General features: G+C 45.3%; 1 protein-coding gene across 5 annotated transcripts in view; it reads left to right on the forward strand.

Annotated features, from left to right (window-relative positions):
- CAST (calpastatin) overlaps positions 1–26,392 on the forward strand; it is a 121,138-nt gene that overhangs the window by 61,613 nt on the left and 33,133 nt on the right. For 3 of the 5 annotated variants that reach the window (XM_075541302.1, XM_075541303.1, XM_075541305.1), the window contains 13 exons: positions 3,481–3,540; positions 9,808–9,855; positions 10,617–10,655; positions 12,266–12,334; positions 12,724–12,837; positions 14,467–14,550; positions 18,694–18,762; positions 19,987–20,085; positions 21,776–21,856; positions 22,109–22,144; positions 24,351–24,443; positions 24,579–24,668; positions 26,168–26,269. In XM_075541302.1, coding sequence (XP_075397417.1) covers positions 3,481–3,540; positions 9,808–9,855; positions 10,617–10,655; positions 12,266–12,334; positions 12,724–12,837; positions 14,467–14,550; positions 18,694–18,762; positions 19,987–20,085; positions 21,776–21,856; positions 22,109–22,144; positions 24,351–24,443; positions 24,579–24,668; positions 26,168–26,269 — 984 coding nt within the window. The remainder of the gene's footprint in view (positions 1–3,480; positions 3,541–9,807; positions 9,856–10,616; positions 10,656–12,265; positions 12,335–12,723; positions 12,838–14,466; positions 14,551–18,693; positions 18,763–19,986; positions 20,086–21,775; positions 21,857–22,108; positions 22,145–24,350; positions 24,444–24,578; positions 24,669–26,167; positions 26,270–26,392) is intronic. The other 2 variants (XM_075541304.1, XM_075541306.1) reach the window with 1 other exon arrangement.

A 26,392-nucleotide genomic window follows, 5' to 3' on the forward strand; every position in this document is an offset into this window, starting at 1 on the left:
GACTCATCGGATGCCCCGCCCCCACTGTGCTGTTTCTGAGCCTGCCCTCAAGAACCCTGGAGAGAGAAGGCAAGGAGAGCCCGAATGACTGATGGGGAGGGGGAGGAGTCAGGAGCCAGCGTGCAAGTGGGGCCAAGGCTTTCAGCTAAGTGCCCACAGGAATGTGATTCATGCTTATTTGTGGTTAATTCTATGTAGGAATTTTACTCTTCTTGATTTTGTGAAAGTAAGGTAGGCTAAATTTCAGAGTGGTGTGATTTTATGAACATGTTTAAGAAACTGGACTCTTCAAAGAGAAGTTGTGTTCATCTTGTGTTTTCTCTTTGAAAGAGCACTTTCTGTAGAGTCTCTGGCTTCTTTGGTGGTTGTGTAGGGTGGAGGGAAATCTGAAGGAAAGGGATGCGGCACAATGAAGCTTCTTGAGTTGAAGTGGAAGTGTGCACAACCAACCCTCATTTGGAAAGATGGAATGATGTAACTCTGGGATATGAATCCCCCGAGCTTGTTCAAACGTGTTCTCAATGAAGAATGGACATTTGTGTATGTGTCCCTTCATGTGACTGGTACCTTGGTGCACTTTTCGTTCTGTATCCAAGAGAGAACGTGAGCGTGGCTGCTGCTACGTATCCTGGTACAGTGTGTGTGTGTGTGTGTGTGTGTGTGTGTGTGTGTGTTCATACCTGCATTCATGGGTGTACTGGCTTGGGTAGGGCACTGAGGCCCAGTTGATGACTAAGGGTGTGTGTTAGTCTAGTATTTTAGAGAAGCAAATCCACAGAAACTCATGTATAGGAGAGAGTTTTATATAAAGGTTAAGTGTACATCAAGAAAACATCCCAACCCAGTGCCGCCCAAGCCCACAAGTCCAACGTTAACCCATTATGTCCAACACCAATCCACAAAGTCCTCCATCTCACAAAACAGATGCAATGATGCTGACTGCAGGAGGAAAGTAGTTGAGTCAGTGAATGTGTAAGCCTCTCAGCGCTGGCAGGGGTCACCACACAGGTGCTCCAGCACCCAGGGCTGCATCGGAGTAGGTACATGTTGCTTCTCCTCAGGGATGTCTTGCAAGAAGTGAGCCTTGCAAGCTGAAACAGGGAACTGGCTAAGGCTGCGGCACCCTGTGTGACCATCACAAAGCAAGAGACCAGAGAAGTAGAAAGGCGAGGCTCACTGAGCCACTATCCCTCCGCCCTTCAATGAACCCCACATGTGTTAATCGGCCAGCTTGGCACAATAAAGTAACTACCTCAGGGTGCTTGAGAATAACTCCTCTGTTCATATGATTATATTTGGAAAACCACTCTAAAGCTTTGGGCTTTTATCTCTAAGTTATGATAACTGAATTTATAGGCATCAACGTGTTTTACATGAACTGAGGCCTGTGAGGCAGATGATTGTGTTCATGGGGGTTTCCTTCAGGCCACTCCCTTGAGCTGCAGCAGTGGGGGTGGGGTGTCTAGAGAAGCAGGCTCCTTGGGCTCGTGGCTCCACGCCTGAAATGACTCAGGGCCATGAGGTCTGCAATATAGGCCTGGCCGGGTATTGCTGGCAGGACAGCGGCTGTTTACGGATAGTCAGTTACTTAAGAAGGCACCTGGTGCCAGATGGAGTCCAAGGGTTCAAATATTAAGGAGGCTTCCATGAGCATAGATTGGGATGTTTGGGAAAGATAATTGTCTGTGTAATATTAACCAGTGTAATATAAGTCAAGTTACTAGGCCAGTGTTCAATACCATGCAAGCATGCATGTATACATCTCCCTACTTAAGTAATTAAATTGCAGACGCTAATTTCTCCCACCACCCCTTCCTAGGACAGGGGTTGCTTGAGCCCTTCAGGTCTGGTTCAGCTCTTGCTGAGTCCGGGGGTGGGAGGGGGACGGCGCCCAGAGGAGAGATTTACTAAAGCTGGTCCCTCTGCAGTCTTGTGTCCACCTTTTCCCTTCTCAACCTGCCACTGAAAGGACGGTCCAGTCATCACCCAAGTCTGCTGCACAGTTTGTGCCCTTGCTTTCCCTACGTGCTGTACGATCTTAGGCATCATGCACAAGTTCAATTCAATGAGCACCAATGATGTGCTAGACATCGTATGCGCATTGCCTGCATTGCTTACAATACTGCAAATTAGATGTATTGTCCCAACTTATTTGGCTCAAAGTTACTTGGTTAATAAGAGGAAAACTGGAATTTGAATCCAAATCTGTCGAGTTGTTGCTGAAAACAATACAAATAGTCACCGTAATAATATTTACTGAGTACTTATTATATGCTAAGGAGTCTTGGTGCTGTGGACTAGAGGTTGAGCTGCTAAACCCCAAACTAGTAGTTTAACGCGTCCCCCCTCCCCATATGCACACAGCCATATGCTCTGGGCAGAGATCAGGCTGCTTGTTCCCCTGAAGATTTACAGTCTCCATATCCTCTACGCAGTGGGCTCAACTTTCTAATGCCGCACCTTTTAGCACAGTTCCTCATGCTGTGGTGACCCCCCAACCATAAAATTATTTTCGTTGCTACTTCATAACTGCAATTTTGCTACTGTTATGAATTGCACAACCCCTGTGAAAGGGCTGTTTGACCCCAAAGGGGTCGCGGCCCACAGGTTGGGAACCGCTGCTCTACAGGGTCCCCAGGTGTTGGGGTTGACTCAGTGGCAGTGGGTATCATCGGGCAGGAAATAGTTCATAAATAAATGACCAAACCTAACCCATAGCGTCACTTCCGAATTGTAGTGAACAAAATAGAACTGTCCCGTGTGGCTTCCAAGACTGTAAATCCTTACTGAAGCAGACTGCCACATCTTGATCCTGTGGAGCAGCTGGTCGGTCCAAACTGTCAAAATTTTGCTTAGCAGCTGAGCATTTTACCCAGTGTGCCACCAGGACTCTCAATGAACATACAAGGTAGCTCAATGAGAGGTAGCTTTATATCAAGAAGTAACTATATGTCAGGAAAACATCCCAGCCCAGTCCAGATCAAGGCCACAAGTCAATACTAGTCCACAAGTCCCTCTTCAGACTCACGCAGCTGCACGCAATGATGCAGAATGCAGGAAGAGCACAGGCCAGTGGGTCCAGAGCCTTGTGGATGCAGTGTCGCTGCAAGCATCCAGGGGTTCTGACAGGTCTCTGTGTGGCTCATCAGCAGGAAGGGGAAGGCAGAGAGAGAGGGAAAGGTTCACAGGACCCTACTTATGAGAAGGTCATGCCCACAAGGAGGCACCATCAGGCTGTGACCTGGTTCTCAGGCTAGACTTCACCCCTACACTTTTATATCTTCTAGTTGGCATGAAATTAGGTAATTACCCCAGTGCCCGAAATAGCCCCAGGAATAAGCCTAAAGCCAAGACAAAAAGAAAATAATTTGGGGTGGCGGGCAGTGTGGGGCTGGTGGTGGCTGGACTGTGTAATAGAAGGAGCTGAAGGACCAAGTAGTTGGTAGGTGAACTATAACCATGTTTTCTGTTTCTTTGTAGGTATCCGCTTTCTCTGCTGCAACCAGTAAGACTCCCAGTATGAATCCCACGGAAGCCAAGGTATGGCTAGCCTCAGTAGCTAAGCGGAGTCCACTTTAATAGATTAAATGTGGAGTACTTGCTGACAAATGAGTTTGGGTTCCAGAAAACTCAAGTTGTGAAAGTGAACATTTTCTTCCAAATGTGTGGGAGTCTTGGGAAGCTCTGCTTTCTCTCATAGCAATATTTCCCTCACACGTCATCTCTACACCTGACAGTATTTTAGAGTGATAAGTTTAGAAAACAGTCATCACCCAGAGTAGTGTTGTTTATTTTTCCTTTGCTTAAATGGGTTTTTCTCATCAGAGAAGCTCTTTAGTATATTCCTCTGGATCACAGTGGAGGAATATATATGAACTTCCTACTAAAATCATTTCCTGTTCTGGCTATGTAAACAAACAACCCAATAAAACCAAGCAACAACCTGACAAAACACAAGTCAGCCAACAAAAACCCAAACCAACAAATAAACAAGACCCCAAACTAACAAAACCAAAAAACAGAAAACGAACATTGAAAGGTTAAACCCTAAGTGTTCGTCTTATTGGTAAACCTTTGCTGAGCTCTGTTTGGGGAATTGATCAAATAAACATTTCTTGGGGTTATCTTCTTAATGAGACTGTCACTTAAGGTCCACCTACTTGGCTACAAACTGTTTTCAGCCCCATCCTTTAATTACAGTAGTATCGCAAACTCTTTTTCCAGGGAGATATTTTATGGTGGGGATTAGTGAGGGAACATTTTTAAAGCATTCTTAACTAATTCCTATGAAGCTATAGATTATAGTGCCTTTGAGACCCACCCTACCACCGTTGTCACTAAGTTAATCCTATTTAAAATCACCAGTTTTCCCTTTCTGCCTCCCCTTTCTAATATTTTGACATCCTGTTAAGCTTCTCCCCCAGGTAACGTCGTACCATAATTTAGTATGGTTAAAGGGTCCTATGGCCTCATTTTGAACTAGAGTATTGCAATATAAATAAATAAGTAAAATGAAAGGCATATCAAAACCCTTATCCATGTTATTCGATATTTTTATTTGAAATTTATTTGTATTAACATTGAATTTAAAATGTTAAATTTTAAAAAAATAAATAACTAAATTCTTATTTTGTAGTTTATGCATATATTGATTTCTTAGTTGTTTTTAGACTATGCAACTTACCTTATCATTAATTATCCTATTAGTTGTCATTACTTAATTTTATAAAGTCTAATATTAAAACTGACAAGCATCTATTAAAAAACAAGCAATTCTCATGAAAAGAAAGGAGATAGAAAGGAAACCCAGAAGTAAGACTTTTATTTGTTTGGTTCGCATTTGACACATTGCCTGATTCCACTCCATCCTGTCATGACTCAATTACTTTTTAAAAATTATTATTATTAATTGTGCTTAATACATGTATCAAATCACTCCACATTTCAAGCACATCCAGCAGAATTGTACATTAGCTACCACAATCACTTTCCAAGTATTCTTTTTCTGTATGAACCCTTGACCTCATTACCCTTGCACGCCGCCACCACCTTCTCGTCCCCCAAAACCCTTATTCCACTTGCTGACTCTATAGGTTCATCAGTCCTGATTTTCAAACTTCCCCAAAATGAAAAAACATCTACCATTAACTTTAAGAGGGTGACCCCAATGATACAACACTCCTGAGGATATCCCCTACCATCAAAAACAAACAAACAAATACAACTTAAAAGACACGTCTGGGCATTTCTGGTGTTCTTGTTTTAAGAGTTCCCCAGGATCTAGACCAAGTGTCAGCAAGCTCTTCTGCCTCACTGTTCACGAGAATTCCTGACAAGCCTGTAATGTCAGGAGGAAAAGGGGTGACGCGTGGAACAGAAGCAGGAATAGCAAGAAAACAGAGGGAGAATATTAATTCATCATTTATAAAGAAAAAGGTGGGCGAGAGAAAGGATGCACGTGGGGAGGTGTCACCAGTGGGTGGCCTGGGACCCATTGTGCCCTGGGTTCTCTCTCTTTCTTTAACAGTTTTATTGGCACTTCAACCACGTGTCATATAATTCAACAGTTCTACCGTATCAAGATGAGCTGTACAATCTTTACCGCGATCAATTTTAGAACATTTTCTTTTTCCTTGTACTCATTGTTATTCATGTATCTTTTTTTTTCAATTTTGGTAAAAATACCCACAACAAAACATTTTCCAATTCGACAACTTCTACATCTATAACTCTGGATTCTCTTCAGGGATACGTTTGGAATTGCACTGTTCTCAGCGATCACTTTATCGCCATATCTTCAGACGTCTCTCTCATAACACCAATGTTGGCCCCTTCTTGGTGATTTTTAGAAGCTTCACACATGTTGAACTCTTAGAGAAAAGAGGCTTTTCAAGATGATAACCTAGGCCAAGTGCTGCCATTATCTACCCCACTGAATGAAAGCTAGTCTAGCTCTCTGAAGGGTGGGGGTGGTGGGGGCGTGATACGTTTAGATCCGAGTGCTACCTCCCTTGTTCCTGGAACAGTAGAATCTAGTGGCAGAGCTGGCAGTGACACAGAAGAAGGTCATGTCATTTCTCACCAGGGTGAACATGCCGAAGGACCTTGTTCTAGGGTATTGGTGTCAGCCACCCAGACTAGCTTTAAGCCCGGTTCACACGAGCTGTGAATTTGGGCATTTTCTCCTCACTCTGGTCCATATTGGTACAGGGTGGAAGAGGGGGATTACAATACCCATCCCACAAGACTAGGTAACGAAATACACGTAGTAGCAAATTGCACATGCCTGTCCCACAACAAATGGAGAGACGGTGCTGTGTGCAGTGGAGAACACACAGCCCTAACCCTACCACCAGCGCCCTCGGGGAAGCTATTTAACTTGCCTACCTCACTCTCTTCTGTGAAATGGGGGTAATAATAACAATCATATCCGTTTCATGGGATTCTTGTGAGGGTTAATGTAAAGCTTGGACACGGCCTTGTACCTAAGAAGTAATTAAGCAATCATTCTTGGAGCATTCAATCTATTCACTAATTTTTGACGAGAACTCATTCCTGCCATTTCACGATTTGTGTGTGTGTGTGTGTGTGTGTGTGTGTGTGTGCCTTCTTTGTCCTTTACTGTTGCTTGCTTGAACATAAGCAGGCTTAGAGGAACACACTGGTAGCGCAGTGGGTCATGTGCTGGTCAGCCGTTGGAAACCACCATTCTACCACAGGAGAAAGGGGGCATTTCTACTCCTATAGTTAGTTACAGCCTCACAACACAGCGATGGTTCTACACGGTCCTATAGAGTCACTGTGAGTTGGAATTGACTCGACTGTGAGTTTGGTTGGTTTTACTGTTCGCTCTAAGTAGCCCTGATATCATAGTGATTACACACTTTGCTGCTAGCCACAAGGTCAGCAGTTCAAATCCTCCAGCTCCTCCTCAGAGTTCTGCTTCTGTGAAGCTTTGAAAACCCAAAGGGGGCAGTTCTTTTCTGCCCTGCAGGGCCCCTTTGAATCCCCTCAAGGCGAGTTTTGAGAGGTTTTGTTGGTTGATTGTAGAAGGCTGTTTTGGTTCCTTTCTTTTCACAGATGTTGTTGGGTCTTTACTTATTGGTGACTATGAGTATTGCATCCAACAACTTGTAGTAAACTGATACCACTTAACTTCAGTAATATACAAGGAATTTTATATTGAAACTATTCCTCTTCCCTTATGTTGTAGTTTTCACTAACTTCATCTTTATATTGCATTTACCCGGTCACATTTTATCTTTGCTTTTTACATATTTGTTGTGAAAAAGCATGAAGGACAAAACAGTTTTTGTTTGTTAGGCTTGTCCATAAACACATTGCTGTCAAGCTGACTTCAATGCAGAATGACCCCGTAGGGCAGAGTAGAGGGCCCCGCGTGGCTGCCAAGGGAATGTATTGTTTTCAGGGTGAAGACTGCGCGCTTTGCTCCCTGAAGCACCTGGACAGTTCAACCCACTCGCTTTTCGGTTAGTGGCCAAGTGCTCTAGCCACTCAGCCACCAGAGGCCTGCAGTGCCTTTTAGCAGAGCCCTTTCTTTGTATGTGCGCCTTTGAATTACTTCCTATTGTCTTCCCGTCCCTCTGCAGAATCCCCATGAGTAGTTTGGTAGGGCCGGACTGGTGGAGACGCTTCCTTTTACCTGGACGTGTCTTAACCTTACACTCATTCTTAAAGGACCATTTCACCGGGTGTAGTAGTCCGGGTTCACAGTTGCTTCCTTTCAGTGCCTTGAATATATATCATTCCAGTGCTTCTGAGAATCTTCTTGGAGATTCTCTCCGTGTTATTATTTCTTTCTTATTGCGTCAGGATTCTCCCTTTCTCTTTACTGTTTGAGAGTTTAACTAGGATGCATCTTGATGTAAATCACTTCAGGTTTTCCCTGCACGGTTTGCAGATTCTTGTCTTTTGTTAAGTTGTGGAAATGTTCTGTCATTGTTTCTGCAGACATTCTTTCCCCCCTGCCTCTCTCGTCTCTATGATGCATATATTAGGCCTCTAGTTGTTGTCCAAACCTTAATGGTAATTGCAGGGCGGGGACGGGGTGGTGAAGAATCAGTCGCCTTCTCTGTAGACGGCCCACAGTTCCCAAATCATCAACACGAATTGTGAAAATGGCTGTTTATGTAGAGATGCATGCATACTGGTAGACAGATGAAATACTAATTTTCGTGGGGGGGTGATATCTGTATTTGATTAAAATGAGTTTATAATATTAATTTCAAAGGATTCCCTTTGAAAGGATCCAAAATTTGAAATTACCTCTAAAATATTTATTTAACTATTAACTTTGTCTCCCCTTTCAAAACAATCCATCCATGGTCGTAATCAAGGCCCAGACAGCTAGTGGCTATGGAGCTAGTTGATGATGCTCCCATATGTGTTAGGCATCTGTACCACATGGTTCGGGCTACAGCCTCCCAGAGAGGAGAAGGAGAGAAGTCTCCTGGTGTCATCGGCAGGGAAAAGCGGGGCACGCAGTCTAAGGCCTAATTCTTACTTTCTCTCGGTGAAAATCTTTCTAAAAGTGTAACCAAGTTTGGTGACGCGCTGTCTTGCGAATGCCCGCGAGGACTTAGAGCTTGCCTGTTTTGCACTGAGGAGCTTTGGGTGAGGAAAGTCCACGGGGACTCGGGGGGTGCCACACGAGCGTCGTCGTCACAGCCAACTCTGCAACGCATTCCCAGAGCTCTCGCTCGCCACAGTCAAACGTGAACCACCAGCACACCCACGCACTAGTTAGGAAATGGTTGACGAGATTTTTCAGCAAGCTCTTAAAGATGGCATGTGAATACTTGTTTGATGATAAGAAAAAAAGCAACTTTAGAAATCCAGGTAGACAACAATATTGCTTGGGCAGCCCTTATACAAAGACAGGAAATGAAAGGGAACAGCAATTAACTTGAATTAATGGAAATATAATTGATTTCATTTCACTGACAAAAATCATCATTAACTGAAATACTTGCTGACAGCATAAAATTTGCAGCCATTTGGTAGCCAACCGGACACCCCCTTACTGAAGGGTTGTGGGGAGGAGATGAGCCAATCAGGGTGCAGGGTAGCAATGATGAAACATATAACTTTCCTCTAGTTCTTAAATGCTTCCCCCCCCCCACTATCATGATCCCAATTCTACCTCACAAATCTGGCTAGACCAGAGGATGTACATAGGTACAGATAGCAACTGGAAACACAGGGAATCCAGGGCCGATGACTCCTTCAGGACCAGTGCTGAGAGTGGCGATGCCTGGAGGGTGGAGAGAATGTGGGGTAGAAAGGGGGAACTGATTACAAGAATCGACATATAGCCTCCTCCCTGGGGGATGGACAGCAGAAAAGAAGGCAAGGGGAGATGTCGGACAGAGTAACATATGACAAAATAATAATTTATGAATGATGAAGGGTTCATGAGGTAGGGGGCTGTGGGGAGGGAGGGGGAAATGAGCAGCAGATATTAAGGGCTCAAGTAGAACGCAAATGTTTTGAGAATGATGATGGCAACAAATGTACATATGTTCTTGACACAATGGATGTATGTATGGATTGTGACAAGAATTGTATGAGCCCCCAACAAAATGATTTAAAAAAGAGATTTGCAGCCATATATTTCTTAGAGTTATATGGATGCGCATCGAGTCAAACTTCAAAGGTTCTTGCTATAAACATTGTAGCCCTCTCTGTATGTTTTAGTTATTTGACTGTGAGATAAATTTCCTGGGCATTCTGGTAAACCTTGTTGGGACTGTAATCTAATATTAGGTCATTCTAATTAACAAACAGATAGAAGGACCACTTTCTCCCCACAAGAAAAGACAAAGAAAGCAGCAGGTGATGTAGCTCCTTGTATTGGATATGTTGGTTTGTTAATGATCACTTCATTTTGCTTAAGCACACGCTAATTAGGGGGCTCACAATCCTCTGTGACACCCTGACTGTAGCTCAGCCTCTCTAGTAAGCTTATTTATGCCTGCTCACTTCCTGGCACTGAAAATTACTTTTCATGGCTTTCTGTGGCCTCAATTCTGTCACCGTCACGTTGTCTCACACTGCCAGCTGAAACCCGTGGCAAGTACTTCACAAACACCGACAGCACCGTAGTGGCCAGGTAACTCGGCACCCTTGGCTTCGAAGGATGTGTTAGCAGCAGGGCTCATCATAATAAACCTTTACATCTCTTGGATACGCATAGCAAGAAATGAAGTGCACGTTGCCATGTGAACAGTAAGAGAAGATTATTACTCACTGCCAGCTAGCAGAGCCCAACTCCTAGTGACCCTGTAGGACAGGGTAGAACTGCCCCCTAGGGTTTCTGGGGGTGTAAACCTTTGGGGAGCACACTGACCTGACCGGGGTTCACATTGTGATTGGCGGCCGAGTGCTTAACCACGGTGCCACTAGTGGGAGAAGGCTGTTTCTATCCTTAATGTGGATGTCATACTCTAATTCAAAACACAGTGTAACCAATTCACTCCACAAGTTAATATTGGATCAGAATAATCTCTTTTGAGCTTCCCTCGTTGAAGAAAATCTGTAGTGATTGTTAGATACTATATCCATGATTTTAAAATTCCTTTTCCTTCTGAATGTAGGCTGTAAAACCTGAACCGGAGAAGTCACAGTTAACTAAGGTAAGAGATCAAAGTCTCTAGTGTGTTATTTGGAAATTGGGGGGGAGGTAAAAATAGCCACTTACCTACATTGGTAGTTATTGAGTTAAAAGGAATTTCTTGTCAGATAATGAAATGGTTTTTAGGCTATTTTAAATATAATTATGCAGAGCGTATATGGCATAGTTATAACATGAAATCTGTATTTGATTGGAATAAGTATATATATTTTATGGGTAGAACAATGTATTTCAGAAGGCATTTTGTCCAAATCTAGATTTTAGTTGTAGGTGGTGTAATGGTTAAATATAAACACACACACACACACACACACACACACACCCCAAGAGTAAGAAAGGAGAAAAACAAAGCGTAGTAGGAAGGAAGCATGCCCAGCTGCTTGAACACATGACACCCATCGTTTCCTTTCTGTTGAGAAAGGCTTGGTGGAAACAGATGAGAACGGTTCCAGGCTTCCAGCTGGGTGGGTCCTGCCTGTGTAGTCTGGGGTGAGAGCTAGCCATCAGTCACCAGGAGGCGCCACTGAATTTCCCTCTGGAAAGGACTTTGGTTTTCTGATTCAGGCCTGTGCGGACCAAAAACCATTCTGCTTCCACGTAGACATAGAGTCCAGGACACACTCGGGAAGGACAAATGTTTCTTCTCATAAAGCACTCTGCACTGTTGTCTCAGTCCCTCAGGGGACACTCAGCCAGGACCACAGGTTTAGGGTGCTGGACCATAGAGATGGTGAAGGGAGAGGACATTTGGGTAAAAGGTGAAGTTTATCTTACTTAACTCTAGGAGAAAAAACAAAGCCACTGCCATTAAGGCCATTCTGACTCATAGCAAGCCTGTTGGACAGAATAGGGTTCCCTTCAGCTTTCCAAGACTGTAAATTTTACCTGGAGCAGACAGCCTCACTGTCTCCCAAGAAGTAGTTGGCAGGTTTGAACCAGTGACCTTGGTGGTTAGCAGCCCAGTGCTTAATCCCCTGTGCCACCATGGGGATTTATAGAGTGACATTAAACCCCCCCACCCCCAACAAACCATAAAGGTAATTCCAGGGGGTGGGGGTGGGAGTAAAGAATTCTACAACCAAGTGGCAGTTGTGTTAATATCCCACATTTAAAGGTTTTGGGTTATTACAGATGTCAATGAAATTAAGAAAATATTATACAAATCACTAGACCCAAGAAAATACTCTTTAAAGACAATGTTCAATGTTCTTTATTTCCTGTAAAAGGAGATTTTGAAAAACTTAGTCGCTGGAATAGAAGCCTGCATCTACCAACTCAGTGGTTTAGTTGATCACTTTCCTTCTCTGCCGATGGGCCCACAGTTCCCAAATCATCTACATGCATAGTGAAAAATGGTTGGCTCCTTAGAGATGCATGCATATTCGTAGACACCGTTCCAGATGAAATATTAATTTTTTCAGGCGTGTAATTGCCAGACCCTGTCGTGGGGATGACCGTACCGGGCAGCGTCTCTAAAGCCCCAGAGCCGGGCCTTGCTGGGGTCCCCTGGAGAGGGAGAAAGGTTTCAGGGGTGTGTGCCCCCAAGCCTGCTTGAAAAGCTGGAGACAATGGATTGAGTGTAATGACGGTTCTGTCTTTTAAAACCCACAGCCATCTGTGGTGCATGAGGAAAAATCCAAGGAGGAGAAGCCGAAGCCGAAGGAGAAGGAACACGGAGAGGTAAAATGATCGTTAGGACTAGTTATTGTAAGAGGAAGAGGTTGTCCTAGGCACTTAGCCCACAAGTTCCTAGCATTTGTTTGTCTTTTTGGCTAAAAAGGGTGCCATCGTGCGGCACTATTCAGGTTTTCAGCTTAGACCTCCAACTTTGAAAGTAATGTATTGCTGATGAATTTAAGGGAAGTATTTGCTCTATGTAAAAATTTTGTACCTAAACTAAAATGATATAAAAACAGTTTTAGGTCACAGTAATTGAAACAATAGAAAAGCATGTAAAATGATAATGGCTGTATATTGTTTCTAATCCATAGAGGAAAGCATCGATGTTCGGTTTGAAACGATCAGCTTATTAACAGTTTGTGTGTGTGTGTGTGTGTGTGTTCTTTCAGCCAAAGAGCTTGCCCAAGCATGCCTCAGATAAAGGAAGCAAGCATGTTCCTAGTGAAAAAGCAGCTTCCAGATCAAGCGAGCAGCTGACGAAAGAGAAAGCAACAGAACCAAAGGTAAATACAGCCGCGTGGCAGAAAGGAGAACAGAGTCCTGGGAGACTCTAGTTCATCCAGAGAGACCTTGGAAGAAGGTCTACTTAAGAAACACAAACCAAAAAAAGAGACCCCTCTGGAGTACATATCTACCCTGGCATAAATGCGGCCACCATCAGTTAAAAGAGATTCTCAGGATTTGCATTGACCTGTATCGTTGAATCTCTGTGACGAAATGGGACATGCGGTATGCAGTAGGATTTAGAACTATCAATTTACTGGTTTGGGAAATAGTCTTATAGAGACTTGGATTGGATCTAAGGCCTGAGAAGGCACCAGTGGTCAAGAGTGTGCGTGGCCCAGGTTCACTTCGCCTCAGCAGTCTTGGCCAACCACCACTGCCAGGCATCAGCAGGCCCTGGCTACTCAGAGAGGGGGCTTTGACTTGAAATTGCCTTTTAATCCCTACTCAAGGGCTAAACCAGCAGGGCTGCCCTGCATAAGCTGCGGGTGATCCCTTCAGGACTAGTGGTGTGAGTGGCAATACTGGGAGGGTAAAAGGAGGGTGGGTTGGAAAAGGGGAACTGATTACAAGGATCTACATATAACCTCCTCCCTGGGGGATGTACAACAGAAAAGTGGGTGAAGAGAGACGTCGGATAGGGCAAGATATGACAAAATAATAATTTATAAATTATCAAGGGTTCATGAGGGAGGGGGGAGCAGAGAGGGAGGGGAAAATGAGAACCTGATGCCAGGGGCTTAAGTGGAGAGCAAATATTTTGAGAATGATGAGGACAGTGAATGTACAAATTGCTAAAAAAAAAAAAAAAGTCAGAGAGTGGCAAAATAGATTTTTTTAAAAAGAAGCATCGTTGTGGAGAGCAAATGTTTTGAGAATGTTGAGGGTAAGGAATGTACTAATGTACTTTATACAGTTGATGTACGGATGGATTGTGATAAGAGTTGTATGAGCCCCAATAGAAGGATTTTTTAAAAAACGGCCTGATTAGTGGCAGACGGGGACTGGTTTTGTCACCACGACAACGCACCTCTTCACTCAGCCATCTCAGTGAGCCAGTTATTGTCAAAAAGCGGCGTGCCTCTTTTGCCCCACACACCTTACTCACTTGACCTCGCTCCATCCGATTTATTTTTGTTTCTGCGAATGAAGTGGGATTTGATGATGCAGAAGAGGTGAGGGAAAAAAATGAAGGAGGTGCTGTCAGCCCTCCAAACTGATGAGTTTGAAAATGTTTCCTAGAATGGAACTGTAGACGTGACAAATGTATTAAGTGTAATGGAGAGTACTTTGAAGGTGATACGGTTGTTTTATAAAAAAATTTAAAGACATCGTTTTGAAAAAAAATCTGTTCTTTTTAAGGGGGGATACCCCCTTATATGTCAGTTTACCATAGCTCCGACCTTGCCTGCTTCATGGACTCCTTAGGCACCCGAGTCCAGCTTCACACAGTGCCCAGCATTGCACCAGGCCCAGGAAAAGCTCGTTAGCACCTTTTTATAAGGATGGCCACATCAGAGAAGTAAGGATGCCCACGAGGCAGACACTAGTGACATTGGAAACTCAGGATCTTAAAAATCATTATCCAGAGATACGGAGTCACATCGTTCTTTTGTCCCTGCTCCTAGACTAAACCACAGGACACTGCTTCTGCGAGTGGAAAGGCCACTGTTGCTGCTGTCACTGGAGCTGCTGGCAAGCCAGATGACAAGGTGGGCACACACACGCAGAGGTAAAGGTGGACGGGCCTCCATGCTTATCATCCCTTTCTCAGAACCGCCGACTCCGGAAGACCCTTGCCACGTGCGCTTTAGGTCTGTCCTCATTACAGGGCCCTTCTTGTTTGTCAAGAGTGAACACTCAGTGTGTGGTGAGTTTATGAGGAGCATGCATCCAAGACTAGATGAGCACTACTGGCTAATTATGTGCAAACCCCTCTTAGGTCCTTTGGTGAGCTACTGTACATACGGGTCCTTGTTCTACTCAAGTGCTCCCTCATGCAGAAACACTTTGTTCTATTAAACTGGCATTCCATGATGCTCACCTTCCCAATATAATCGCTGAAGACAAAGCGGGTGCATAACCAAATGTAAAGAAAGCTGATGGTGCCTGGCTATCAAAAGATATAGTGTCTGGAGTCTTAAAGGCTTGAAGGTAAACAAGTGCCCATCTAGCTCAGAAGCAACAAAGCCCACATGGATGAAGCACGCCAGCCTGTATGATCATGAGGTGTTGATGGGATCAAGCATCAGGCATCAGAGAATAAAAAAATCTTATCATTGTGAATGAGGGGGAATGCTGAGTGGGTACCCAAAGCCCATCTGTAGGCAACTGGACATCCCCTTAAAAAAGGGTCACATTGAGTAGACTAACCAGTCGGTGCAGTGTAGCAATGATGAAACATACAACTTCCTCTAGTTCTTTAATGCTTCCTCCCTCCTCCCCACTATCATGATCCCAATTCTACCTTACAAATCCAGCTAGACCTGAGGATGTACACTGGTACAGATAGGAACTGGAAACACAGGGAATCCAGGACAAATGATCCCTTCAGGACCAGTGGTGAGAGTGGCAATACCTGGAACGGAAGGGGAAGGTATATAGAAAGGGGAAACCGATGACAAGGATCTACATATAACCCTCTCCTTGGGGGATGGACAACAGAAAAGTAGGTGAAGGGAGACACTTGACAGTGTAAGACATGACAAAATAATGATAATTTATAAATTATCAAGGGTTCATAAGGGAGTGGGGAGCAGGGAGGGAGGGGAAAAATGAGTTGATATCAAGGTCTCAAGTAGAAAGCAAATGTTTTGAGAATCATGATGGCAAGAAATGTACAAATGTGCTTGACACAATAGATGGATGATGATAAGAGTTGTACAAGCCCCCAATAAATTGATTAAAAGAAACAAACAGATACTGACCCATGGATAGAAACCAAGAAGCTGTCTAGCTTATGAACCCATAGAAATACAGAGTTAATAATCAGTTTGGAAGTTGTGTCTCCCTAGAAAACCTAGTACTTATTTCTCTTGAAGCTACAAATCAGCAATTAAGCAACAATTCATTGAAAGGAAAAGGTGGAGAAAAAAAATCAGTTCTCCTCTAGCCTATAGGGTGGCTCTCAGTGGGAATTGCCCCATAGGACTCGATGACACTTGGTTGGGTTTGGGTTGAAGTGAAATATCCAACTTAAAGTCCTTCTGTAAGGGCGGGACCTCCACTGCCGTTGCTCGCTCTTCCGCTGAGGAGGAGTATCTCTATGAAATTTGTGGTCCACGTAAAAGAGCCAGTGGACCCTGGGAATGCTGGAGTCACAGCAAAACCAAAATCCACGCCTACTGCCTTCCAGTCTCAGACAACTCACTGCCATCGCACGCATCCCAATGCCCCTTGAGTTTCTGCGACTGCAAATCTCCAGGGGAGTACACAGCCTCATCTTGAGTACATCTTCTGCCGATCCTCCAAGATTGTACATCTCTACCCAAAGAGATCACCTCATCTTCCTCCTTCAGAGTGGCTGGTGGGTTTGAGCCTCTGACCTTGCAGTTAGCAGCCCAGCGCCTCTCCCAGAGCACCACCCACACGTCTTAGCAGTCACGGTAGCATTAGGAGAAGCTTCTGCTGAATCTGCTCTGTATGGTGAATCGTGTCACTTGACTCTGGTCCTTGTCCTACAAGGTGGAATTCATCAGACATTCCTTCTCCACCCCCTCAGCTCCCCTCATTTATTCATTCATTGTCTAGTGGACTGAGCTGTCTGCTCCTATAAACAGTTACAGTCTCGGAACCCCATAGGGGGTCACTATGAGTCGCATTGACTCGATGGCGCTGTTGGGTAAGCCTTGAACTGCCCACCACAAGGTCCATAGTGGTTCCGACCCAAAAGCCGCTCCACTGGAGAAAGCTGAGGCTGGCTGCTCCTGTCATGAATGAGAGCCTTGGAAACCCATGGAGTTGCTAAGAATCAGAATCAAGTCAACGGCAGTGGGTCGGGTGGTTGGGTAATTCAAGGAAGATTAAGAAAGATCCGCCACAAGAGGCTTTTGGTGAGGAACCCAGGGAAGCTGACTGAAGAAATTGGCAAGGGCTTTGAAAGAGTACTTGGAGGCGAGGTGAGCTGGCCACTAGAGGATTGCTCAGGGTGCAGGCTTGCAATACATCAAGGTGTGCTCTGGGTGCAGAGGGCATTCCAGTGTGAGCCAGGGAGCATGCTACGAAACCAGAAAGACGGGTTGAAGCAGTGCTCCAGCGAATGCTGCCGGGAGTGGTGCTGCGCCTCCCCTGGGAGCCCTGGGAGACTAGACCACGGGCAGAGTGGTGCTCTCGAGAACAGGGGCCTGAGAACCAGCTTCAGAAGGATTGCGGACCAGTGTGGCCAGGGTGAAGCGGAAGACCCTGCAGATGCGCAGGTCACCAGAGGCCCTTTCCTGGTGACTGGCAATCTCCCGTGGAGTAGAACTGGGATAGAAACAAACAATGGGGGCGATGCAAAAGACATCGCTGAGGGACAGTCTGCATGTTTTAGGGAATAATGGGCCGGAATGTACAAAAGTGAAGTAAAATTTGAAATAATCTGGGGCTTCTGAGTCTGACTGACTAGCTTAGGCTGATAGCCGTCAGGTGAGGAGAGCAAAGTGCCCCCCAAACTCAGACCAAATCAAACTGACCGCAATCGAGTCAGTGCTGACTCATAGCGACCCCCGTGACGGTTACCGTTCAAGGGAGTGGAAAGCCCAGGCTTTCTCCCTCCGAGCTGTTGGTGGTTTTGAACTGCCGACGGTGTGATCACAGTCCCCCTCATAACCACTCCACCACCACGGGTCCTTCCTGAGGGCAAGTCGGTCATCCTCCCCATTTCAGACGCCAGAACCTGGACGAGCAGATGGCAGAGCTGGTGAACTTTACCTGTGTGGACGGCTTCCGGAAGTCAGATTCTTTCCCTTGGAACAGCAGCCCTAGTATCTTAAACTCCACAAATGCACCCACTGAACGCTGCTCACTTGGGGCCTGGAGAGCGGTTTCCGACAGGAAGGGCCTGTGCAGGACAGAAATTTGCAGAGTATGCTTGATTGGGGGCCACTTCCACCCACCCACTGCATCAAGTCAGTTTCTGACTGATAGCCACCTTAGGGTTTTTGAGGCTGCACATCTCTATGGGAGGAGACGGCCTCTTCTTTCTCCTATAGAGCAGCTGGTGGGTTTGATCCGCTGACTTTACAGTTAGCAGTGCAATGCTTAGCAGAGAACATCGCAGAGCTGCGGCCAAAGTAGAAGGAATGTCAGAGGTAGCGGGGAAGAGAGTCATAATGGAACTTGGACGGAGCTGGCTCAGGACGCTGCGATGAGGCCCAGGGGAGGCGGCCCCCAGCTTGTGTCCGGGTAAAGCAACGGAAGGTGAGACGAGGGAAGCTCCGACGTGCTCTGCTCGAGCAGCTCAGGCAATGCTGGGAGGAAATGTTTTAGGGACTTCGCGATGATACACCAAAAGCCAGTTGGGACATGGAGGTCCTGGTGAGGGACGGAGACTGTCGCACAGAATTCATGGAGGTTGCCTCTTGGCCCTGGAAGAGGAAATAAGAAACGGTGAAGAGACAAGACAGTGTTGGGGGCAAATGTTGTACCTGTCCCTCACGGTGTGACCTAGGGAAAGTTGTTTAACTTTTCTGAGCCTTGCTTTGCGCATTGCTACGTGGAATCATTTCGAGATATTCTGAAAATGCATGTAAAACATTCCAAACAGGGCCTGCCAGAGAGCAGGTACTCAGTGTGTGATCCGTGTTATTAATGGTGTACTGGATTTCTTTAACAATAATCTTGAATTTTATCATTTCTTTCTAAACCCCAACTAGAAAAAAGAAAAGAAATCAGTAGCACCAGCCGTACCAGTTGAATCCAAGCCGAGTAAGCCGCCCACCAAGGTATGATGCCAGCAGTTCATTTCCTGAGAATGTCTATTGTGTACTGTGGTTGTTATAATCTGACTTCTTGTGGGCAGAGAGTCTGATGGGCTAACACAAAAAACTACTGTTTCCAGCTAAGAAGATTAGAATCAAAGTGCCCATGCATTTCTGGGCAAGTAGTTTCCTCACATGCCAGGTGTAGCTTTCTATACCAGTCAGAAAGTACGTGGGGAAAAAATCCATTTTCCACAAATCTTTGAAGCTCCCTGGTATTATAAATTTTTGTTTGTACCAGTTTCTCTAGGAAACATACACCTTTAACGAGAGGCTACAAGAGTAGGTAACTCTAGTTCTGAAACTCAGGAAAGAGTCACCCTAAAGCTGAGAAGCAGACCCACATTCCATTTGCCTACATATCCACATGCATCCACAAGGTGTCATGAGAGTGTGCTGCATGCCAAAGCTGTGTGGTGCATTGGTGTGACACGACAGAGCGGCCTTCCCCGGACCGATGGTTTTCTTGTAGATACAGGTGACTGTGCAGAATAATTCCTTCTGACCTGCGCACACAGAAGGAGGGCTCTCTCTCGGCCAGTCGGTATATGGATTGAAAGCCCTCTTGACAGAGTTGACTGTCACCCTTCTCCTGAGCTTGACCTCTTTTCTGGGCAATTTTTGGTTCATAAACATTTTTAGGCAAGCAAGTGAGCCCAAGAACACCAGTCGGTCCAAGGAGCCAAGACAAAGCCCTTTGAACTAGATCCTCTCTGGAGGAGCTGTTTTCTAAGCCCCACGGAGGTGTTGTTGGGCTTCTTTGTCCATGACTCTGGGAACGGACTGATAAGCAGTAACTGTCAGCTGTTTTTCTTATGCTGAAGGCAGCAGGGGCATAATTCTTTTGTGGTTTTGTTTGTTTGTTTAACTGGGTTTTGGTTTGGGTTTTGTTTTTTTACTGCGAGACTGTTGGGCCTGTAGCTTTAACCAACACCTAGTTATAGTCTTATCGCGAGTACCTATAAGCATCATTGAAATGGCGATTTTTTACGTGAATGTTGGTTTTGGTCCTTCCAACCTAGAAACAGTTCTCTGGCATTTTAAGTCATAAGGTCTATTGGAAACCAGGTTTTATTTTGGTGTAGAAGAGCTTCGGCAGTTGGTATTTTCTGCGTGGAATGGTTCATTTTCAAAAAACCCAGCATGGACTCTATATAACATCTATATATCTGCCTCTGTCTTTTCCAGTCAGGCATGGATGCAGCATTGGATGACTTAATCGACACTTTGGGCGAGCCTGAAGAAACTGAGGACAATAGTACCACCTACACGGGACCGGAAGTTTCGGTATGCGGTCCTGAAGTCTGTGAAGGGGCATCTGTAGAGGGCAGGAGAGTAAAGTGCGAGAGTGTGCCTACTGTTGCTTCCCTGGGACACAGACAGGTTGACATCTGCGTCAGTGTTTCACGAAACTCACGGCCATCGAGTTGATTCCAACTCACGGCGGCCCAGGCTTCCAAGCGGGTCACACACCGGACTGCTGATGGTTAACCTCAGCAGTTCAAACCCACCCGTGGCTCTGCTGAAGAAAGACGAGGCCATCCATCGCTGTAAAAACTTGCAGCCTTGGAAAACTACAGGGCAGTTCTGCTCTGTCCATAGCAACTAAAACGTATTTGGGCGGTGGAAATAGTGTCCTGTAATCATTACTGTTACTACATTGATTCAGCAAATGGTTACTGCTCGTCTGCATGGAGAAGGGCCATGTGGTTCATAAAGCCTCTTTTCTCTCCTAGATTCACTTTGATTTCCAGGTACTAGCTGCTCACACTTCATTCCTGTCCCTATCGAGATAGTTATATGCTTCTTGGGAGTTCACAAAATAAAAATAAAGACAAGCCATAGCCTGGGAGAAAATATTTGCAAAGGATTTAGGAAGTCTCTGTTTCCAGACGTCATAAAGAAATCTGAAAGGACAGTGAGAAAAAGACAACCTGAATGAACAGTAGCACAGACCCTGCCTGGTTGGCCAATAAGCAAATAAAATGAGAGTCTCCATAGTAATTAGGAACATACTGAACCATGGATAGATACTACCTCACAATTATCGATGGGCAGAAGTGTGACAGTCAGACAACTCCCCTGCAGGTGCTGGGCATTGAAGATGCACATGTACACTTCAACCAGCCATTCCAGGTCTGTGGACATTCCTTGGAGGGAGTCTTTCCCATCCACTGTACAAGGAGTTAGCAGGAAAACCAGGGAAATACTTGGAAACAATCGTCTTCATCAACAAGATTCAGGATAATAATAGAATGGAGTACTTTACAGGGATTAAAAAGGATTATTCACATATCAATGTGGATGCATTACAAAAATGCAACTTTGTATAAAAATAGCAGTACAGAATGATATGTCAGTAATAACACACTATAACATGTGAAAATATGTGAAGCAATGCTATATATTGCATATGATGCCCACAGGTGTTAATTACTACTTTAAAATGTTAACTTTAAGTCGGCGGATAATGAGAACTTGAAAGTCAGGACAGAGTGGCTTCCTCTAGTCCCCAGGGAGGGTGAGAGAGGAGAGGACTACGCAGGAGGCACCCACTCTGCCTGTCGGGGGTGTTTCACTTAGAAACGACATGATAAATAGCTGTAGCTCGGAGAGAGCTGGCATTGGGTTTTACAGAAAGTCTTTATTATTAACTGTACTTTTAAACATACTTGAAATATAACAATAGCATTTTAAAATAAAATATACAAATATAGGAGGCAAGTGGTAGTGCAATAATTTGAATATTTTCTAACATGACAGAAGGGTTAAGCCCATTAACGATGCAAAACATGTAAATTTTAGACTTATTTCATTTGGCTTCTCTTGGTTTACGTTTCACCTCACTTGTTGTATAAGTTGCTAGTGGTTTCAAATTTGGGTTTCAGAATGTACACATAACCATCTCAACTAATTAACAATAAACATTGGTGTGTGTGCGTGTGCGTGTGTGCTTGCATGCATGTATGTTTTCCAGGATCCGATGATCTCCAGATACATAGAAGAACTGGGGAAAAGAGAAGTTACAATTCCTCCAAAGTACAGGGAACTTTTGGCTGTAAGTCAAAGCATCACCTACTTTTTAAAAAAATTACCTACTTAGCTTACTGCTTATTGTTTTAGAGTATAATTGTTAAAGTCAAATCCACGTTTCCATAATTTGTTAAATTTACAAAATCTAATGGGACACATCATGCTGACATTCTGTTCACACGTGCAAGGTCGTCACACAATGCACTCTGATCATCGTGGGGAATAATGTTGATAAATAGGTGCCTTCTTCACATCATTCAATTAATATTTGTTTCAGAAAACTGAGGGATTCAAGCCTCCTGCAGACTCTGGGGTAAGTTTGCATAGCTGCTCTCTAAAGTCTAATAACATACTTTATATCTTCTTTCCCCCAAACCATTTTATTGGGAGCTAATTCAGATAATATATTGTTCCGCAGTTGAATCACATCAAGGAGTACTGTGCGATTGCTTCCATAACCCGTTTCAAAACATTCTCTTCCTTCTTGAACTCCCTGACATCAGCTCCCCTTCACCCCAACCCCCCCCCCCGCCCCACTGTGCCCCCTCAGGCACCTTTATTCAGCTTGCTGTCTCTATAGTTTGTTAATCCTGGGTTCCATATACTGGAAAACAAAAAAAATTGACACAAATTCAAGAGGGTGACCCCAATGACACAGCACATCTGAGATGAACCCCAATATGAACAGACAAAAACAAAATATACAGAAAAGGTTGAAAACCAGAGCAGGCCTGGGCTGCACCAGAGGGGCGATCAGCTGACAAGGCTTTAGCCATTCGTGCCAGGTTTGTCCTTTGATCTTCTGCACTAATCTCTCCAACGCCTCTGTTTAGTCACCACTCTCCTCCCACCCTTCTGTCAGGCCAAGGGAGGTCCCCAGAGGCTCGTTTCCTGTGCAGTTTCCACAAATGCATCCTGGGCTCCCACTGCGGTTCATAGCCTTCTGCACACTGGATCCTCACAGCTCAGGCTCTGACACTATTCCTTCCTTTGACCCCAGATGACATGATTTCCAATCCTACCGTCAGCAACATTGGTGTGCTGCTTCTGCCATGTGGACTAAGTTGACATCTCACTTAGATGGCTGCTTGTTTGGAGACAAGCCTTTAAGTCCCCAGACGCTATTTCATCTGATAGCCAGGCACCATCTAATTTCTTCACCACACTTTGATATCTTTGAACAAACTATTGATTCTATATCCCAGTGAGTCTAAATTCCATATTTCAATACATGAAATTTCTGTCTGTTAAGAGAAAGGAGGTAGGTGTGAAGTTTTTTTTTTGACAATTAAAAAAATAATTTTACTAGGGCCTCTTACAGCTCTTATCACAATCCATACATACATCCATTGTGTCAAGCACATTTGTACATATGTTGCCATCATCATTTTTAAAACATTAGTTACTTGAGCCTTTGGTATCAGCTCCTCATTTTGTTTTTGTTTTGGTTTTTTGGGGTTTTGTTTTTTTTTCACTATTCTGTGGTTCCTGTTGAGATATAGGCTTCTTTTTTTTCCTTTTTAATCGGGTGTCTTAGTTTCATACAGAGTTTTGTTAGTGGGTAGACGACTGGAGCAAAGAAAGCATTTGCATAAAACAAATATTAATAAAATTAGCATAAGAGCATCCTAGTATATTCAATACCTTCCAAAACACAAACTCACTGCCACTGGTTCAGTTCCAACTCATACACATTGGGCTGCCAGCCACAGGGCATCAGTTTAAAATCACCGACACTCCTTTCCAGAAAGATGAGACCTTGTTGACACATAACCACCACCACCACCGCAGGGAGGCGAACAACAGAAACCCGGGACAGAGGGAGGCAGCGGTCAGTATAAGATATGAAAGTAATAATAATTTATCAAGGGAGCTGAGACCAAGGGTTCAATAGAAAGTCAAAGTTTAAAAAAGAATGATGGCAGCATATGTACAAATATGCTTGATATAATTTATCTATGGATTGTTATAACAGCTGTAAAAGCCCCCAATAAAATGATCTTTTAATGAAAAAAAAATTGGTAGTTTCAGAAACCCATAGGGACAATTCAACCATGTCCTACCTATTGGGTCACTATAGAACACGATGCCTTAAAAGAGGGGAAGGAAAAGTAGTACTTAGTGAATAGCCATTCCCTTCCAAACACTATGGAAACCTGATGGCATAAGGGTCATACGCTGGGCTGTTAACTGCAAGGTCAGCAGTTCAAATCCACCAGCTACTCCTTGGGAGAAAAATGGAGGTTTCTACTCCTGAGCACTTTTGCAGCTTCAGAGGCCCATAGAGGCAGTTCTACCCTGTCCTGTAGGGTCGCCATGAGTTGGGATGGACACAAGGACAGTGAGTTTGCTTTTTGTGTTTCTGAACAATGGGCTTTTAGCTGCCTTCTCCCAGTGGCATATCTGGTTTGGTAATACAGGATTGTGAAAGTCAATGCGTTCTTCACTGGCTGGGCTTAGAACCTGTTCTTGCACTTGATGATTCCTGAGTCTGACAGCCCCTGTGCCTGTGTCTTTAGAAACCCATGGGGCCCGATGAGGCCATAGACGCCCTGTCATCCGACTTCACCTGCAGCTCCCCTACCACTGGCGGGGAAAAAGCCGAGAAAGAGGTATCGCTCTCAGTGTCTTAGCTGAGCGTGGGTGAGTGGGTGGTGTGGCACACCTCAGAACCCACTGACATCAGTTGTGATAATTAGAGATCCCTAGTTTCCACGGATGTCTGATCGTTTGTATTTTATTATTAGAAGCCCACAGGAGAGGTTTTGAAGGCGCAATCAGCCGGGGTCATCAGAAGTGCTGCCCCGCCCCTGGAGAAGAAGAGGAAGGTGGAGGAGGTATGTGCCCCTGCTTCCCGGGCAGGAGCTGCTCTCCTGGGGCGGGCAGGCTCTTTCGGGCCATGCCACAGGGCACTGCCAGCAGTGGGCAGCATCTCTGTGCGACAGAGAGCCTGGGGAGGGGCCTGCGGGTGCCTGTCAGCGGGCCTGGTGTGTGTCGGGAAAGGCTCGAGCATGACTTCAGCAGTCACTCAGCACAGACTTTCTGGTGGTGAAACAAGGCTGTCTCGTGATACTGTGTGTGTCTTACCATACACAGAAGGAGGGTGGGAAATCAGAGGAACAGCAGTTTGGTCACCTCAGATCTTCAACCTTTGATTAGCTGCCAGGCCTACATCTGCGGTTCCCTGGTGGGGGGGTTGTTAACTACTTTTGCCACCGTGTGTGTGTGTGTGTGTGTGTGTGTGTGTGTGTGTGTGTCTGTGTGTATATAATAGCATTCACCTCGGTCACCCTTAACCCTTGCGGTCCCCCACGTGTCTTCCTCTGCCTCCATCAATTGGTGCTGACCTCTCTGCTCTAGTGAGGTTGGCCCAGGACCAGGCCGTGTTCCGTTCTGTTGGGGGGTACGGGGGCTCTGGGTCGGAACCGACTCACGGGCACCTCCAAACAGCAACAGCTGTGACTCCGCAGCAGAGTAGACCCGTGCTCCCCTGGGTGGTCCGTGATCGGTCTTTTGGTTTTTTATTTTCAGTGACTGTTGGTTTTCAAAAGTAGGTCTCTGGGTGCTGCTGGGTGGATTTGAAGCTCCAACCTTTAATAGCAGCCCGGAGTGCTAACTGTTTGCACCTCTTGGTCACTCACAATAAACTATGACTTCCTTCTCAAAGCTCCCCAACGGGGTGCTCCCCCACAAGCTGGGGGCTGTGAGAGAAACTGCGTCCCATCGAGAGACAGTGGCCTGCTGATCAGGGGCAGAGTGTGTCAGTGCGTCTGCCTCGCCCCTGCTCGTGTGGACAGTTTGGTTTTATCAGGCGGACTGGGGCGCAGTTAGCAGCACCACACCCCTGGGAGTGGGCGTCCCTGCAGCCACCAGCCTCGGTGCCTGCAGACGAGAGAGAGGGAAGCAGCCACTTGGTTTCCCTGCTGCCCTGCACGGCCATTTTGCCCAAGGACAGGGCTGCCCAGAGCGGCTTTCAGAGAAGCATTTTTAGAGAAAGGAAAGTGGTGTTGTGAAAGGCTGTTACCTGGAGCTTTTATTCTGATAAAAGGCTTTTTACTGTACCACTGTATGGTTACAACTCTTCCTGCTAAGGAAGGGCTGGCGCTTGCCTCCGTGCATACTGTCTCTGTAAAGATCTGTCTCCACCCGTTACCGCTCACTGGTAAGTTCTTTTGCTTTTTTGGCTAGCTTTCCAAGCACCCTTCTTCCTAAACTATTTCCCCACACCAGAATTCACGCTGTCTAGTTAAAATGCATATTTCGCCAATAGGAACCAAGACTGTTGAATCTGAGGAAATGTTCTGTTTTAAAGCTCCGCGTTTTTAATTTTTGGCAGGACACAATGAGCGATCAAGCGCTTGATGCCCTTTCTGCTTCGCTGGGGACCCGGAAATCCGAGCCCGAGCTCGACCTCAGCTCCCTGAAGGAAGTGGATGAGGTACGTACGAGGATGGCTGCAGCCAGCTGTCCTGCAGTTTCCAGCGCTCAAATGTAGAAGTTCTCACACAATATGTGCCGGAGGTTAGAATGAACGGCTCGGCATCCTGTCTTGCACTCAGAG

This window comes from Tenrec ecaudatus, chromosome 2 (assembly GCF_050624435.1).
Source record: "Tenrec ecaudatus isolate mTenEca1 chromosome 2, mTenEca1.hap1, whole genome shotgun sequence".
Lineage (NCBI taxonomy): Eukaryota > Metazoa > Chordata > Mammalia > Afrosoricida > Tenrecidae > Tenrec > Tenrec ecaudatus.